The sequence below is a fragment of the Elephantulus edwardii genome, unplaced genomic scaffold (assembly GCF_000299155.1).
Source record: "Elephantulus edwardii isolate Elephantulus edwardi_28Jun2011 unplaced genomic scaffold, EleEdw1.0 scaffold00014, whole genome shotgun sequence".
NCBI classification, from domain to species: domain Eukaryota; kingdom Metazoa; phylum Chordata; class Mammalia; order Macroscelidea; family Macroscelididae; genus Elephantulus; species Elephantulus edwardii.
The window spans coordinates 29,483,601-29,499,830 of NW_006399764.1; the positions used below are offsets into that span (position 1 = coordinate 29,483,601).

Genomic DNA, 16,230 nt, shown 5'->3' on the forward strand with positions numbered 1-16,230 from the left:
GTGGTGTACCTGATCCCAGGGTGCTGCAGAAGTAAGGCCTGGCAACCCGGTGCTGTAAAGATGGCAGCCTGGGGAGTCTACCATGTAGAAAGAGACTCTCCACACCAACCAGCCAGGAAGGGGGCTGAATCAGCATCTGAGGGGCAAGTCCCGTGCTGAGGGGTGCTCTGGAGGACATTCAGGAGAAGAAAATGCTGACTTGCTCCCAAACCCGCCCGGCAAGGCCAGGGAGCAGAGCTGACAAAACAGCTTCCTTTCCAATGCCTCTAGTGCCGTCCGAAGGCGACCAGGCTGCCCGTCCTGGTGCCATGAAGCTGACGGCCATGAGCCCTGAGGCCTCAGAACACAGGCCGGACGTGCAGAGCACGAGTCTGCCAAGCAACCAGCGCCTCCGTCCGTCCGCAGGACTGGCCAGAGACAGCCAAGGGCAAATGAGGCCACTGGGCAAACTGGGTTTGTGGCGGCGGAGTGGACAGGATTTCAGATCTGAGAGCTTCTCTAGAAGGACCAGCAGGGACTTCCAGCGTAGAAGCCACGGGAAGCAGAGCCGCAGATGACCAGCCGCTGTGGAGTCCACCTGGCGCCCAGGTGAGTCAGACCAGAGCGGTGCTTCACGGAGCTGTCAGGGGCTGACTTTTCAGGAGCAGATCACCAGGCCTTGCTTCGGAGGGACCTCTGGGTGGACTCAAACGTCTGACTTTCCAGTAAGCAGCCAAGCATGTTAGCCAGGTGTCCCCATCCAGGGGCGCCCATAACTACAGGAACTTCCTCAAAATGAGGCAGAGCACAAGACAAAAGGGATATTATTCCCGTTGGCCAAAAGGTTGGTGGTTCAAAGCCTCCAGCTTTTTAGAGTTCACTTGAAGCATAATAAAATTTTAAGAATTTTTAAGAACGATTATATTTTACACACATGTACACGCACAGAGAGGGCACGAGGTTTGAATCCACCAGCTGGTCAGGGGGGAAGAGATGGACACTCTTCTCCAGTGCTGCTTATAACCTTCGAGACCCACTAGAGGATCAGCTATGAGTCAGTTCTAACTCCACAGCACACAACAACACACACACACACACACACACACGAAGTCCTGGCACTGGGGTCCCTAGGGAGCTGCACTGCTAGGCGACACCTCTTTGACAGTTCAAATCCACCAGCAGCCACTTGGAAGAAAGAGAGGCAATTTCTTCCAATTATAGCTGAGATAATGAAAATATACTTCCTGACTGAAAACTTTTCCCTAGACCTGAACTCTAAAAGTTAATGGTGAAGGAGTCTGCTGCCAGTTATCAGCACGGTCTGTCAGACCTTTACGATGCCCACTCCCTCCCTCTTTGCCATCAAGGGGGAACCAACACAGCTCACACTCCCTCAGCTCTCCAAGGCTGTCAACGGCGCAGGAGAAAACTGGACCTCGTCCTCCTTCATGGCCCCCGGTGGACCCTAACCACCCGAGAGTCACAGCGAGTTAGCAGCTCAACTCCGGACAGACTACGCAAACCGAGCTCCCCTCATGAGGCTCTGTGTTAATATTAACAAAGTAAAAGCTGTTATTGACCTGCTGTAAAACATCTTGTATGGGACGCTCGATACAGCCCACTACCAAAACAAGTGTCCATTTAAAGTGACAACTGCTTTCGGAGGAAAATAAAATGCCATCATTTTCAAATATTCTTTTTTTTTCCCCATCTCCTCAGTCTCATTTATTAAGGATGGTTTTTAGATCCAATCTACTTTCTTATAATATATCATTTTCAATTTGAAGGATAAAAATATTGGCTAAATTGGACTAAATATTATTACTTTAAAAACTATTTTCTGAAATCTAAATATATTTCAGTTTTAAAGGAAAAAAATGGAAGTTCATAAGCTATTAAAGTAACAGTAAAATTTGAAGTAATCAGGTGCTGGAGGGGAGGAGGGCTTGCAGAGGAAAGAAGGGACAGCAGCCATCCACGCCCTCTATACGGCCATGGTGGGCAGACATGGGAGACGTCCCCATGGGGATCTCGAGGCCTGGTCCCCAGCGGTAACAGACTCATACTGATACAGGTGTGTGCCCACACACACACGCACACACCGCACGCACACAGACACACACGTGCAGACACGCACACACACCCTTCCCCATCCCACATTTAGGCCTTGTGTCAAATATTCTTAAATAGCCAGGGACATGCTGAGATTTCACTGAGGGTCTAAATGCAATATTTATGTCAGATTTCTGTTTTGCCTGATACATACATGCTCTCGATTCTGATGTCCTGAGCCCTTTGTCACCACAGTGCGTTACTACCCATTACTGCTGGTGTGTGCCACCGAGTCTGTTCAAACTACAACAATAAACTTCTACCCTTTGGCAAAACTGTCCAGGCTCTCCCTGCTTCCCTCCCAACATGCCTTGCTCATGGAATCATCACTACGGAGTCTCCTCGCCATAAACACCATTCATTTATGCGCCAATTCCTTAAACATGCCCACGGCCAGCAACAGGTGATGCAACGGGGCAGCTGGACATTAAGAGAATAACCCATGTGGTTTGCTTTTTCAAATGCCTAAGACAACTTTCCTTTCATAGGGTAAAGGGCGCATCACAGGGCAGGCACTGTCACAGCGGGGTCTGAACAGCTCTGGTCCTCCTGCCTGCCCTACACTGATGACAGGCCCCCCCTCAGGGAACCCCCAGTCCTCAGAGGGCCCTCAGGAGCATCCGTCACTCTCTGGCCAAGCAGGTGAAGCGCCAAGCTAGAGAAATGGCTGCTTTTCCCCTAGACTTTCCAACAACTACAGGCATTCTATGACTAAACAGATCATCTTAGGTCAGTGCTTAGAAAGAGGAGACCCGCAATGAGACGAATTTACGCAGTAGCTACAATCATGGGTTCAAGGTCAGCAGAGATGTGTAGGATGGCACAGGGTCAGGTGGGGCTTAGTCCGGCTGTACACGGGGCCCTGTGAGCTGGGGCTGACTTGAGGACACCTAACAACAGCAGTTGCCAGGCCAACACTAGAGAGACTTGATCATGTGCACGGGACAGTGGGGACCTGAGGTTAGCAGAGCTCACAGTGCACCGGACAGTGGGGACCTGAGGTTAGCGGAGAGCTGGGTGACTGTGATTTAGGGCAGATGGGGCTCTGGTGGCCAGGAGTTGCTTGGCTGACCCAAAGGAACACCGGGTTGCTCCATGAGAGAAAGGTGGGCAATCCCCTCCTGTGATTGTTGTTGTTGTTGTTATGTGCCATCGAGTCACTTGTGACTCATAGCGACCCTATGAATGAAAGTCCTTGATACTTGTGTGACTTTCATCCTTTCTCCAGGTTCATAGGGTTTCCGGAGGCAAGCTACTGCAGAAGTGGATGCCACTCCTGCTTCCAAGCTTGTTTTAGTTGGAGAGTTCCACCAAACACTGTCTACCATGGGTAACCGTTGTCGCATGTGACATGTCAGTGTCCTGGTGTTCAGCTTCACAGCAACCACAAGTTACCTCTGTATAGCAAGTGGACACACCAGGGCTACACGACCTAAAAGAATGTTTCCCCTGTGATTAGTGCCTCTAAAAACTCACTGAAGGGCCAGCTATGTGTTGGTTCTGTAGAGAAGGTACACAAAACAACAACAAGGGAGCTGGGGCAGGTAAAGAGGTGGATAAATGAGAAGTTGAGGTAGATGAGGGTGCTGGGGGAGGTGGGGAGGTGGTGGCTGGGTGGTACAAGAGGCAGGTCTATGGGGTACTTGGGAGCTGGAAGAGGAGGAAGACCTGCCCACTGGATGCTGGAAGAGGTGGGGCTTTGGAGCAGGCCAGGGTTGGAGGCAGAGGGGCACGTGGTGGCCAAGGGCTGGCAGAGGAAAGGGACAGTGGTGGCTGGTGATGGAGCTGGGGGAGGGGCAGAAGGAAATCAGGCCAGGCCTCAACAGATGTTACTTCAACGGCCCAGAGATTTGTGGGTGAGCCTCAGAATACCCCACTCTGAGGAACTCCACTTTTGCTCGGGAGGCAGAGCACAGAATGTAAAACTTGGGGGGCAGGAGGCTGGCACCACAGTGAAATGCGTCATGGGTGTTTGGTTCGGCACGTGGGGGTGGGCAGAGGTGGCAGGGAGGGGCTTCTCTGACGTCGAAAAAGCCATCATTCTGGTGTCACTGCCAGGGCTGCTACAGAAATCTTTCTCTTAAATAACGGTCTTCTCCAGACAATTTCATTTCCCCAGGCACAGATTCAGCGGGCACTGTGACAGGGATGCAGGGCCCCACTTCCCGAGCTGGAGAGGCCACACCACGAGCGCTGGAGCCTCCCTGCCGGCCTCCTCATGGGGGAAAATGGAAGCAGAATTAGGTCACCCGGCTTTCCATACAGATTGCGCAGTAAATCAGGGGGTGACTGCTCTGGGGAGACAGAGAGAGTTCCATTAGAAGCAACAGATATTTGTTCAGGTCCAGAGGAGAAGTTTATGACTTCTTCAAGAGAGTTATTTGAACAGAAAATGACACTGGGTACATTCTGTTCCTTCAAGGAGCTGAGAAACATTTTAGAAGAGGGAGAGGAAGCAGGAAAGACAGAGAGACTGACACACAGAGGGAGATGAGTTTTATAACTGCGTTGATGAAGGAACCACTGGTAATCACTGAGAAGGAATTTTCAGGGCTGGGATGGAGTGCTTGAGCACAGGCAACATTCCAGGTTGGCAGCTACTGTTTTTTTGTACCACATTATAACTTAATACCAAACAGGACGGACTCCGGTCAAAATTGCTTCACCCAAATAAACCTCCTTGAGTGTGAAATACATTTTCCATGTGCACGTTTGTGGGGTTCATTTACATGCCAATGTGTCAGTTCTGTAGCACTGACTAGCCAACATCTAATTCTCAGGGAAAGACCCTGAAGTCAGGCACCCCTACTCCCCACTCCCAATACTCTGGAGCCCTGGGGGTCCAATGGACGGTCAGGGAACAGCAGCTACGTCCTGGAGAAGATGCAGTCAGAGTTCTCCTTGGACTCAAACACGACAAAGCTTCATCTCAGCTACTTCGGGCATGTTGCTAGGAGACGCTGTTCCTTAGAGAGGAGATGGAGGGATGGTGAGAGAGAGGAAGACCCTCAACTAGGTGGACTGACCCAGTGACTGGCACAAGGGGCTCAAGTGTGTCCAAGACTGTGAGGCTGCACAGGACAGGACGGGGCTCAGATACGTTATTCTCGGGGTCACTGTGGGTCGTACTTGACTTGATGCCACCTAACAGTTCCTCACTTACCCACTATCTCGTTATCTGACCTTTTTCATCCGTGCCAACAAAAAGTGGGCGGTGTGACAATTCTGCACATGAACAATGCCCGTCGGGCGGTAATGAACGCAGAGCTGTGAGGCTGGGGTCACAATGGCTGTGAAGATGAAGGTCACGGCCAGCGGGGCCGGGCCAAGATTCTCAGTGGTCTGGCAGTTATGCAATGATGAACTCCAGGACTTCTGTCATGACGACATCCAGCAGTTCTGGAATGGTGTGGTCCTCCTCTAGTTTATGACTGGAGGCGGCCATCCTCTGTTTTCACCTAACACTAGCTTTCACTTAACGACCTGATCCTTTACCTTAACAAGGTCAGTAAGTGAGGAGTGTGTGTGATAGTGTAGTATTTCCATCCTGTGATCCAGGGTGGTCATCCTTTACGTCCACATAATGTTGGTTTTCCCGTAGCAACCTGGTCTTTGGAATCTAACATAAGGCACGGGGTGAGGCGTGGGTGCAAATTAAAGAGGACAGGAAGAAGTTGCTAAAAATAAATGGGCGAGCTCTGGTGGCCTCGTGGCAAGAAGCTGAGCTACAATCCCAGAGGTGTGCGGTTCGAATCTATCAGAGGCTCTGCTGGAGAAGGAGGGACAATCTCCTCCTGTACCAGTCAGATCCGATTTGACAGTACACACACACACACACACACACACACAAATAATAAAATTAAAACCAAAATAAATATATTTAAAAATACACATGGAAACGTATTTTTGGCATTTACTACAGAGGAAAGCAATAAAGTCCCCTCACAAAAGAAAGATTATTAGAGAGAAAAAGAAACAACAGAGAGGCGGTTGGGGGGAGATGAATTCAACAGGAGAACTTGTGCAAATCAGAGACAAAGCGTCCACATGCAGAAGCCTAGTTATGCAGCCAGAGGATAAAGAAGCCCAATTTGCCTAAATTCAGCTTTTTTAACGAACAAGGAAGAGCAGCCAAGCGGCTTGAAAGATGTAAAAAATTAAGACGCTGACCATTTTCTTTCCATTTCCAGGCAAGGTAAATGCAGGATAACAACCCAAGAAACAAAATGAGTGCCCTCCGGAGAACTTCTGACAGGACTCGCTGAAGTCCGTCAAACTGTCAGGAGGTTTCCTGAGAAAGCTTGCTCACGTCCACCCACTGAGGAAGGGACACAGGCCCTCCTCACACCCAAAACCAAGGCAGGTAGGTCCCTCCACGCAGACCGCCAAACGGACCACCGTCTCTCTCCTGGCTTCCAGGAGGGCAGGTGAGGACTTCATGGAAACAGGCCTGAGGGATGAATTCAACTCAACTCTAAGGCAGAACCACCTGTCACCGGGCAGGACCAGCTCCAGGACTACAGAAGACAGCAGAGGCCCTGCAATGCCTACACTCCTATCCTCTGCTTCTTCCAGACACGGCCCTGGGGGCTCTCGGCCAGAGGACCCACCAGCTCTGTGCGACTGAGGTTGACCAGATCCAGATCCCTCGTTCCAAAGGCGATACCACCTTATAACAGGAAGGGATACGTGAAGCCACAGAAGTGGGAGATGGGAAATAGCTGTTTCATCACCTCCTGCAATGCTTGTAATGTTTAACATATGGACACATATCTAATAAATGCAGGTGGTTCAAGGCCACCAGCCGTTCCATGGGAGAAGGATGGACAATCTCCTCCTGTGCACTTAACTGCATCTGAAACCCACGGGAGGGTCAGCTGTGGGTGGGCTCCGACTCTCTGGAACACAACACCACCTAATATTAAATATAGATGGACACATAAAAGATAGACAGATAGATAGATAGATGATAGATATGATATATTAATAGATAGACAGACAGATAGGACTATGCTGCCAGAGTGCGTTCTCTCTCTCTCTCTCTCTCACACACACACACACACACACACCCCAGGGAGGGAGTTCTGGCACCAGTCCACAGGGAACAGCAGTGCTGACTCCAAGAGAGAGGCTGCAGCCCGCTGGCAGTCAGATCCACCAGTCACTGAAGGACGTGTAACGTGTACACAGGACACATCTAGGTGCCGTATACACTATCCCGTTAGCTGCTGCCAAGGACCCCATGCACGACCGGATCAGACTACCCGATACAAGGTTGTCACTGGCTGATTTGGGGACAATCTGTGTCCTGGTCAGCCGCAGTCTGGATGCTCTACTGAAACCTGCCCAGCATCCTGTCGGCACACAAGCCCCCATGAGCAGACAAGTGGTGGCTCCTCTGGGGTACAGGGGCCAGGTCTCCCACCTGAAGGCAGGAACAGAGCCACAGATTCCCCCACCGCCCATACGTGTGCCCTTGGGTCACAGCCCACATACACACTCGCTTCCGTGCCAGCATCTGCATCGCGGCATGACTGAGGCCACCGCGGTAGCCACTGGGTTCATCCATGAACAACCGCCTATGGACAAGTCAGCTGCGACTCTTGGTCATCCTCCAGTGAGGGTCCAAGCCTATTGGTCACAATGGTAGGAGACTGCCCACCTCTCAACCCAGTGGGCAGCCGGTGGGTTCAATCCACAGGAAACAAGCAGCCTTACGGTTAAGTGAACAACACTGCCAGAGCTTCCTTTCACTTAGATTAGATTAGATTAGACTAGATTAGATTAGATTAGATTAGATGGATGGCTAGATAGATAGATAGATAGATAGATAGATGGATGATAGATGATGGATGGATGGATTAGATAGATAGATGATAGATTAGATAGAAGATAGATAATAGATGATGGATGGATGGATAGATAGATAGACAGATGATAGAAGACAGATAGATAGATGATAGATTAGATAGATAGGTAGACAGACAGACAGACATATAGATAGATCTATCTTATAAATACAGGAATGGCAGACACAGTTACTTTGAAATAACAGAGTACATCAACTCTACTGTGTAACAGTGTGCAGGGAGCCCTGGTGGCTGAGTGTTAAGGAGTTGCACTGCCAACCTAAAGGCATGAGGTTCAAATCCACCAGTTACTCTGCCTAAGAAAGACAGGCAGACTCCTCCTGTGTAATTTACAGCCTCTTTGACTCAAAGACATGAAACAACATGGTGTATATTCAGGAGACTGACCACTGAGATCACCGTCGAGAAAGGTGCTCAGTGAGCTCACTTTAAGGAAGGTTTGCAGCTAAACTCCTGGCAGGAAGAAGATAAAGACATGTGGGGGGTCAGCAAAAGAAATCATGGGAGGAAAACACCCAAGGACAGGCTGAATAAAAGTCCACTGTGTTACATGACATTTCTAGGTGCAAAATGCGAGTGTTACCCGGGCGGTTCACCCTGGTTAATAAAGACCCTGAGACCACAGGGACTTCAGAGCAGAGATGTTTGGTTTTGGAAGCTGGAATTCTAGAGCAGCTGAGTGATAGTTGGCCGCCACCGACTTCCCAACGCTTCCGACTCGCTTATTCAGGAATCACATCAAGAGAGTCAGCTCCACTTACTGCGGCTGCTGACGGGGAACCAACTCAAAGCTGAACCCCCCATGGGGTTCTGGAGGCTGTAAATTGCATAGGAGGAGACGGACCCCCTTTCTCCTGAGGAGCCTTAGAGGGTTCGGACTGCCTGAGAGGCGTCCTCTTCTGAATAGCGGCTCCCTGCACAGAGTGCTGCATGCCGGGGTCACTGCTGCTGAACTCCATCAAGACGGGGCCAACCGCCCGGGAGGAGGAGAATGCTCATCTTCCCACCTGGAGAAGCTGGTGGGTTCAAAGCAGCGCGATTCCTTACCAGGAGCCGCGAGCTTCACGCCAGCCAGGGACACTGGCTCAGGACAGGGCAGGGTTCAGCACTATGGCACACAGGGTCGCCGGGAGTCGCAGGTGACTCGATGGCATATGACAACAAGAAGCCACGAGGGCTGACCTATGCGGCAGCGTAATTCTGCCGCAGGTGAGCACACGGCCCAGCAGGCAGCTGTGTAACACACAGCGACACTCAGTCTGCGGAATCTGCCTCTCACACCCCACACGTGCAGCCCTGTCTGTGAACCCGAGATGAGTTACTCTGCACACACTTGCTAGGAGCTGGATCCTGCCTAGGGGACCTTTATCGGAACCCACAGCAAACCTGGGCTTTTGCTCTCCCAGTGGGAACAAGGTAGAGGCCGAAAGCTCTGCGGCCGGACTCTGTCCCTGTGGAGATGGACCTGCCGGAGGCTCCATCGTGTGCCATGGACTTGAGGCCACAGCTGCCAATGAGGCCCTAATCATACAAGACCGGAGGAATTAACCCACCAATGAGAACAAGGAGAGGCCGAAAGCTCTGCAGGTGGACGCTGTCCCTGTGGAGAGGGACACTGCCAGAGAGTCTGCTGTCTGCATTCGACCTCAATCTAGCTGCAAGGACCTGGGCTGAGGATGACCGACAGGACAGCCCTTCCTTCCAATGCCACCCTCTCAACGCTGGAAGGCTCAAGAGCTGGGCTTTAATTAACACACTAATGTGGCCCAATCCTGATGCTCCAGGTTGACAAGAACGTCTGGGGGGGTCTTCCCTGTGTGTGAGGTACCACGACCACCTTGCAATAAACTAAGCGTGCATGCATGACACACCTGAGCACAGCTCAGGGTCAAGTGCAATCCCCACAAGACAGATACACCTCAAGGTCCTCAGCACGCTTCAGAGCCAGCAACTCAAAGGCCAGGAAAATAGGACACCGTCAGCGCCTCAGCACCTCCCTGCCTTCCCTCGGAACACCTGCTGACAAAGGCCACAACCCACAACCTAACCGTCAAAACACCAACTCTCCTGAATCCATATGCACTCCGGCTGGAACGCCCGGCAGTCAGCAGAGCGCCAAACAAGGCCTGGGGTACGGCAAGGCCTGGGGGGGTATGGCAAGGATGGGGGGGTACCACAAGGCCGGGGGGTACGGCAAGGCCAGGGGGGTATGGCAAGGCTCGGGGGGGGGACGTACGGCAAGGCCTGGGGGGTATGCACTTTCTGGCTGAGTCAGGGGAGGGCTGTAATTGACGGTGACTCAACGCCCAGCAGATGGAAGGCTGGCTGGTCCTGCTCCATCCCTATCGTCAGCTGGGATCTTGACCTTTGTGACTTATAAGTTTCTCACTGGCTGTGGCTGGGAAGGGGATCACCAGACCTTTCTTTCTGCTCTTGGCCTGACAGCATTCCTGAAACTAGCTCAGCACCACAGTGGTGTGTTGAGTCTCCACTTACCAACAGGTGAGGGCTGTGCATGGGGTCAATGGTGGGGTTCCAGCTCTGGCTTTCCACGTGGAAGGCGAGAACTCTACCCCCGCGCCACCACTGCACCACCCCTGCCCCGAGCCCCTGGAGCGTCCCTCCGGGGACCACACTCCTCATGGCTTTGATCTGAAAATCGCTCTCATCAGTGCGCGTTTCTGGTGAGACCCGCTCACCAGGCTTCCTGGCACTGCGGGACCAGCCAGCAGCCCACCCCGCGATGCATTACCTGTACTCGCGCTCCTGAAGGATCTCCACGGGGTCCAGGCCCTGCGGCTTCTGGATGGGGCTGATGCGACTCTGTTTCTGCTGCAGCTGCATGATGGGGGACGGCTGCCCGGGGGCTGCGGGCGGCGCAGAGGGTCCGGGCACAGCGGCCGTAGGGGGCTGTGTGGCGGCTGGGGGCGCAGGCGAGGGCCGGCCACTCGGTGTGGGTGCAGACAGCTTCTGTGAGCCCATCATGCTGCCCTGTTCCAGCGCTGGACCTAGGGACAGAGCACACGGACAGCTGTGGACCAAGGGTCAGAGCACACGGACAGCTGTGGACCGAGGGACAGAGCACACGGACAGCTGTGGACCAAGGGACAGAGCGCATGGACAGCTGTGGACCGAGGGACAGAGCGCACGGACAGCTGTGGACCGAGGGACACAGCACATGGACAGCTGTGCAGGGGTGCCCTGGGCGCAGTGGACACACTACCCGCCTTAAACACCTGGGGGTGAAGGGAAGGAGGGGGATGGAGAAGGGGGGGAAATGAAGAGAAAGGGGAGAAGGAGGAAGAAAAACAGAAAAGTGGAAATGAAAAAAGACAAAGAAAAGGGAAGAAGAAAAGGAACAACAGAGAGAATAAAACACTTTGAAGGAGAAATAGGTAGAAAAGGAAAAAGGTGAAAATAGGGACACAAAAAACAGGGAAGAGAAAAGTGTATAAAAGCAAGAGAAAAGGAGCAAAGGTAAAAGATGAAAACAAATGGAAAAAATAAGGGAAATGGAGAAATCGATGCTTTAAAAGAGAGAATAAAAAAGCTAGGAAAAGAGAAAAGATTCTTTTGTAAATAAATCAGTAAAAAATAAAAATGTTATTACAAAAAAACAAAACCAAACAAGATTCTGGCCTCTGTCCCACGGGACGTTGTCACACTCACCAGTGAGTCTGGCGTAGGAGGTCAGCCAGGCCCTCGGCAGAGAAGACCCACCAGGCCCTCGGCAAGAGAATGACCCACCAGGCCCTCGGCAGAGAAGACCCACCAGGCCCTCGGCAGGGAAGAACCCACGAGGCCCTCGGCTGAGAAGACTCACCATGCCAGCCCTCAGCATAGAACGTGAGACTGCGTGCGCCTCTGTAAACGCTACAGCCTTCCACACGGACAGACCCCCATGGAGTCAGAAAGGCGCGTGGGGCATGGGTGTGATTCCTTGTTTGTTTTGGTTTTGGTCAATGAATGCTGGAAAAATGATCCAGAATTGTCTGTTTGGTAACACACCAATTAGAGCAAGAGAAGGGTTTGCCAGCTTTCCATGCAGCTCTACCTTGGCTCCTAACAAGAATTCAAAGTGGATTCAAAGTTCAACCAAGGCAGAAATCACACCACTGGCAGACGGGATTTGGGTGTGCTCCCCAAATTACACAGCAGCCCTTTTAAGTACTCCCGTCTATCAGGTGAGGCCGTGGGTCTGTGTGGGACTCTAGGCTTCAGCAGCAGCTGGGCGCTGTCCAGAGTGAGGAACCCATGTGGTCCCAGCCACTGGTGCTCCAGCATGTGGCAGGCCTGAGCCAAGAGTCTCCAGAAATGTTTTATCTTCTTAAACATTTTTTATCTTGTGCATTATACACCATATATCTTATTATGCATTATAATATTAGATGTCTAACAAATATGTAGTGGAATTCTTTTAAATTTTTATTTTATTATTTTGTGTGCGTGTACCATCAAATCACATCTGACTGGTACAGGAGGAGATTGTTCCTCCTTCTCCAGCAGAGCATCTGGTGGATTTGAACCGTGCACCTCTGGGATTGCAGTACACCTACAGCATTCTTATGCCATAGGAATAAAGAGACAGGCAACCACCAAACTTATTAACATGTTTAACAAGTTAACTGAAAATCATTTCCTTCATTCAACTTTTGGAGTTCAAATCAAATTGCTAGATATGGGCCAAAAAGGAGAAGTGGTACATCTCTCTTTCCTGGAGGAATTTTTCCTTCCTTTAACATCATTTATAAGCTCAGTGATTCTACCAAATAAGTTGGTAAATAAAAATAGTAGTGTCTCAGAAAGCAGATGTTTAACCACCAAAAGTCATGCTTCCGAGCATCTCACATACTCTTCCCATGCTCTTCTTTTTCATACAGAAACGGAACTTAATAAATGGTCACAAAAATAAGTCTGTGCTCTTCAGAGAGGCTTCATAATCATTTAAAGACAAATTATGCAAACTTGGATGCATCTGTTCAATTTCCAGTAAGAAAATGTACGCATGTGTGTATGGGGGGGGGAGTAATGGGGGTTAGGGGAGTATTATCATCACTGATCCCTCTCCTTCCTGCCTTCTCAGTCGGGAATGAGGTAAACCTTCTAGATGATTCTAGATAAAATTCCTCTTGGGGAAATATGTAATCTTAGTTTTAGAGGCCCATTAAAAAAATTTTAGTGAGAATACATGTCTTTTTATATTTTTTCCATTGGAAGCAGTGCAGGTACAGGAGCCCTGGTGGCACAGTGGTTAAATGCTTAACTTCTGACCAAAACCCTGGTGGTTCAAATCCACCAGCTGGTCCCTGCTGTTGTCACGTGCTGTCGACTCACAATGATTCCATGTGACAGAGTCGAGCTGCCCCCAGAACTTTCCAGGACACCTTTACAGGAACAGATTCCAAGGTCTTTCCTCCTGGAAGGCTGCTGGGTGGGTTCAAACCTCCAAGTTTATTATTGTTGTTGTTGTTGTTATGTGTCGTCGAGTCTTTGAGACTCATAGCGACCCTATGTACAACAGCCCTAAACCCTGCTCTATACTGTGCCAATCGCATTGCCTCTGACACTCCCATCCCAATCACCCCAGTCACCGAATCAATCCATCTCATAGAGGGTCTTCCCCTCCTGCGCTGTCCCTCCATCCTCCCAAGCATGATGTCCCTCTCCAAGGACCTGTCTCTCCTTACAACATGTCCAAAGTATGTCAGACAAAACCCCAGAATCCTTGCCTCCAAGGAGTAGCCTGGTTTAACCCTCTCTAGGATGAATCTGTTTGTTTTCTTGGCAGTCCACGGTACATTTAATACTCTTCTCCAGAACCACAGCTCAAAGGCGTCAATTCTCCTTCTATCCTCCCTAGTCATTGTCCAACTCTCTGATGCATAACAGGTGATTGCAAAAACCATGGCCTGTATCAGGCGGACCTTAGTCTTCAGAGAGACACCGTTGCTCTTGAGTACTTTAGAGAGGTCCCTAACCGCAGACTTTCCCATCGCAATACATTTTTTTATTTCCTGGCTGCTGGCACCAAGAGGGTTGACTGTGGAGCCAAGCAAACTGAAGCTGTGAACAATCTCAATCTCTTCGCCATCCATCCTGATGCTACCAATTGGTCCAGTGGTGAGAATCTTTGTCTTCTTGACATTGAGCCTCAGTCCATACTGAAGGCTGCAGTCCTTGACCCTTTGCAGCAAGTACATGAGGTCCTCCTCAGTTTCAGCGAGCAGGGTTGTGTCATCTGCATAATGCAGATTGTTGATAGATCGTCCACCAATCCTAACGCCACGCTTCTCCTCATAGTTGATTATTAGGAGCTAAGATAATTAGTATAGACTTTGACAATGACCGTGGAAGAGCAAAAGAGAACAGATGTCCCTGCAGTGTTTGTGAAGAATGGCGAATGCTCTGGTGGTATAATGTGGAGGGAGGTGGGTGGTTAGCCCAAAGCCCAAGCATCTCTGGCAGTTTTGTTGGCAAAAAGATGGGCCACTGCCTCCCGTGAGATTTACAGCCTCTGATACCTGCTGGAGGGTCAGCTAAGAGACGAAGGCATCGAGGTGGTTTCCTGGGAGTTTCTAAAAGAACAAGTGAGTCTGTTATTGTAGGAAGTGCAGGCACGAGCTCTTCAGAGGCAAAGATGGTGCAGCTTTGTCTCACATACTTTGAGCATGTGGTCAGGAAGGGTCAGTCCCTGGAGAAGGCCATCATGCTTACAGAAGTAGAGGGTCAGGGAAAAAGAAGACCCTCAAGGAGACAGACTGACACAGTTGGTGCAACAACAGGAACAGAGGTCACGAGGCCGGCCCAGGCCTGGGAAGGGCTCTGTTCTGTTGTCACAAGGTCACGATGAATTGGAGCCCTCAACAACAGCAGCAATGTGCTAGCCAGCGTGTCTGCTGTTAACCAAAGGGTTAGGAGTTCAAATCCACCAGCTGTTCTGCAGTCTGCTTCCACCAACATCACAGCCTTGGAAACCCTATGGGGATACCCTCTGTCCTACAAGGTCACTGCAGAGCCAGACTCAGCTCCCCAGCAGCGAGGTTTCGGAGGATGCTGCAGGCAGCTTGCCACCATCAGACATGAGCCTAATCAGCGCTCCCTGAGGTCTGGTGTGGCCCTCGGGCGGCCAGTCCAGATGCCCATCATCATGGCTCTGTCCACTCTCCTCCTGACAGGCCTAGTGTTCCCAGACAAGCTCAGAAGGAAGACAGATACACTCTTCCGTCATCTCTGAACCCTTCTCCCATGGAAACAAGTTAGGCTTAATGGTCAGAGACACAGAAAGACTGGCTGGCTGCAGTCTTCCTCTTAGGGGTCAGGGTAGTTTTCTGAACCAGTCTAGTGAATCCCAGCCTGGCTTAGGGAGAGTGGGCTGGAGTCACTGCTGTGCCTGGTTTTAGGGACAGAAACGGTAAACACATGAGTCCCAAGACACCTAAGGGTAGTAGTACTCCCACAGGGATTTACACGCTTGGGGATCCTACGGAGCTGTGCCACCCTGTCCTACTGAGGTGCTACCTGTTGGGATTGACCCAGCGGCAGTCGGCTGAGGCAGACGGCCTAGCAGAGGGTCCTCTTCACACACAAATAAATTAGAAAAGGGGCAAAAGGAAGCCAGGAACGGGCATCCATAAATGTACCTCTTCCTGACCACTGATTGGTTGGTGCTGCTGTTAGCTGCAGTAGTACCAGTTCTGAGTCATGTGAGCCCAGGTGTGCCGAGTAAAACTGCTTCTAACCACGTGCTAACGGGCTCCTGGAGCATCACCTGGGGAAGATCAGAGCTCGTCTGTTCCTAAAGTGCTCAGCTCCCAAAATGCAACATCTTCTTAGGAAGCCTCTCACTGCAAACAGCACACACTCCAGTAACTGCGAAATGCCCTCTGAGCACAGGTGCCCAATGAGGGGAGACGGAGGTGGGGACCTGAGTGATCACTTCCAGGGAGGCCCTAGAATGCGGACTCGGGGTTGAACCTAATAGACTATGAGATGTTGTACGTACGCATCCCGATAAGGACAACTCTGTCCTTTCATTTTTACGACTTCCCTCAGACTGGAAAAGATTTTCCAGTAAACTAGTTCAAACCCACCATCTGCTCCACAGGAGAAGCCTCAGCGATCTGCTCCCACAGAGACGCCAAACCAAACACCAAGCACTGTCCATGAGCTGATTACAACTGCCACCAAACAGGACAGGACAGAGCCCTACAGGACAGTACAGAATCTTACCGGACAGGACAGAACCCTACAGGACAGTACAGAATCTTAC

General features: G+C 50.8%; 1 protein-coding gene across 2 annotated transcripts in view; it reads right to left on the bottom strand.

Annotated features, from left to right (window-relative positions):
* SMARCA2 (SWI/SNF related, matrix associated, actin dependent regulator of chromatin, subfamily a, member 2) overlaps window positions 1-16,230 on the bottom strand; it is a 191,004-nt gene that overhangs the window by 153,083 nt on the left and 21,691 nt on the right. For both annotated transcript variants that reach the window (XM_006881321.1, XM_006881320.1), the window contains exon 4: window positions 10,714-10,969. In XM_006881321.1, coding sequence (XP_006881383.1) covers window positions 10,714-10,969 — 256 coding nt within the window. The remainder of the gene's footprint in view (window positions 1-10,713; window positions 10,970-16,230) is intronic.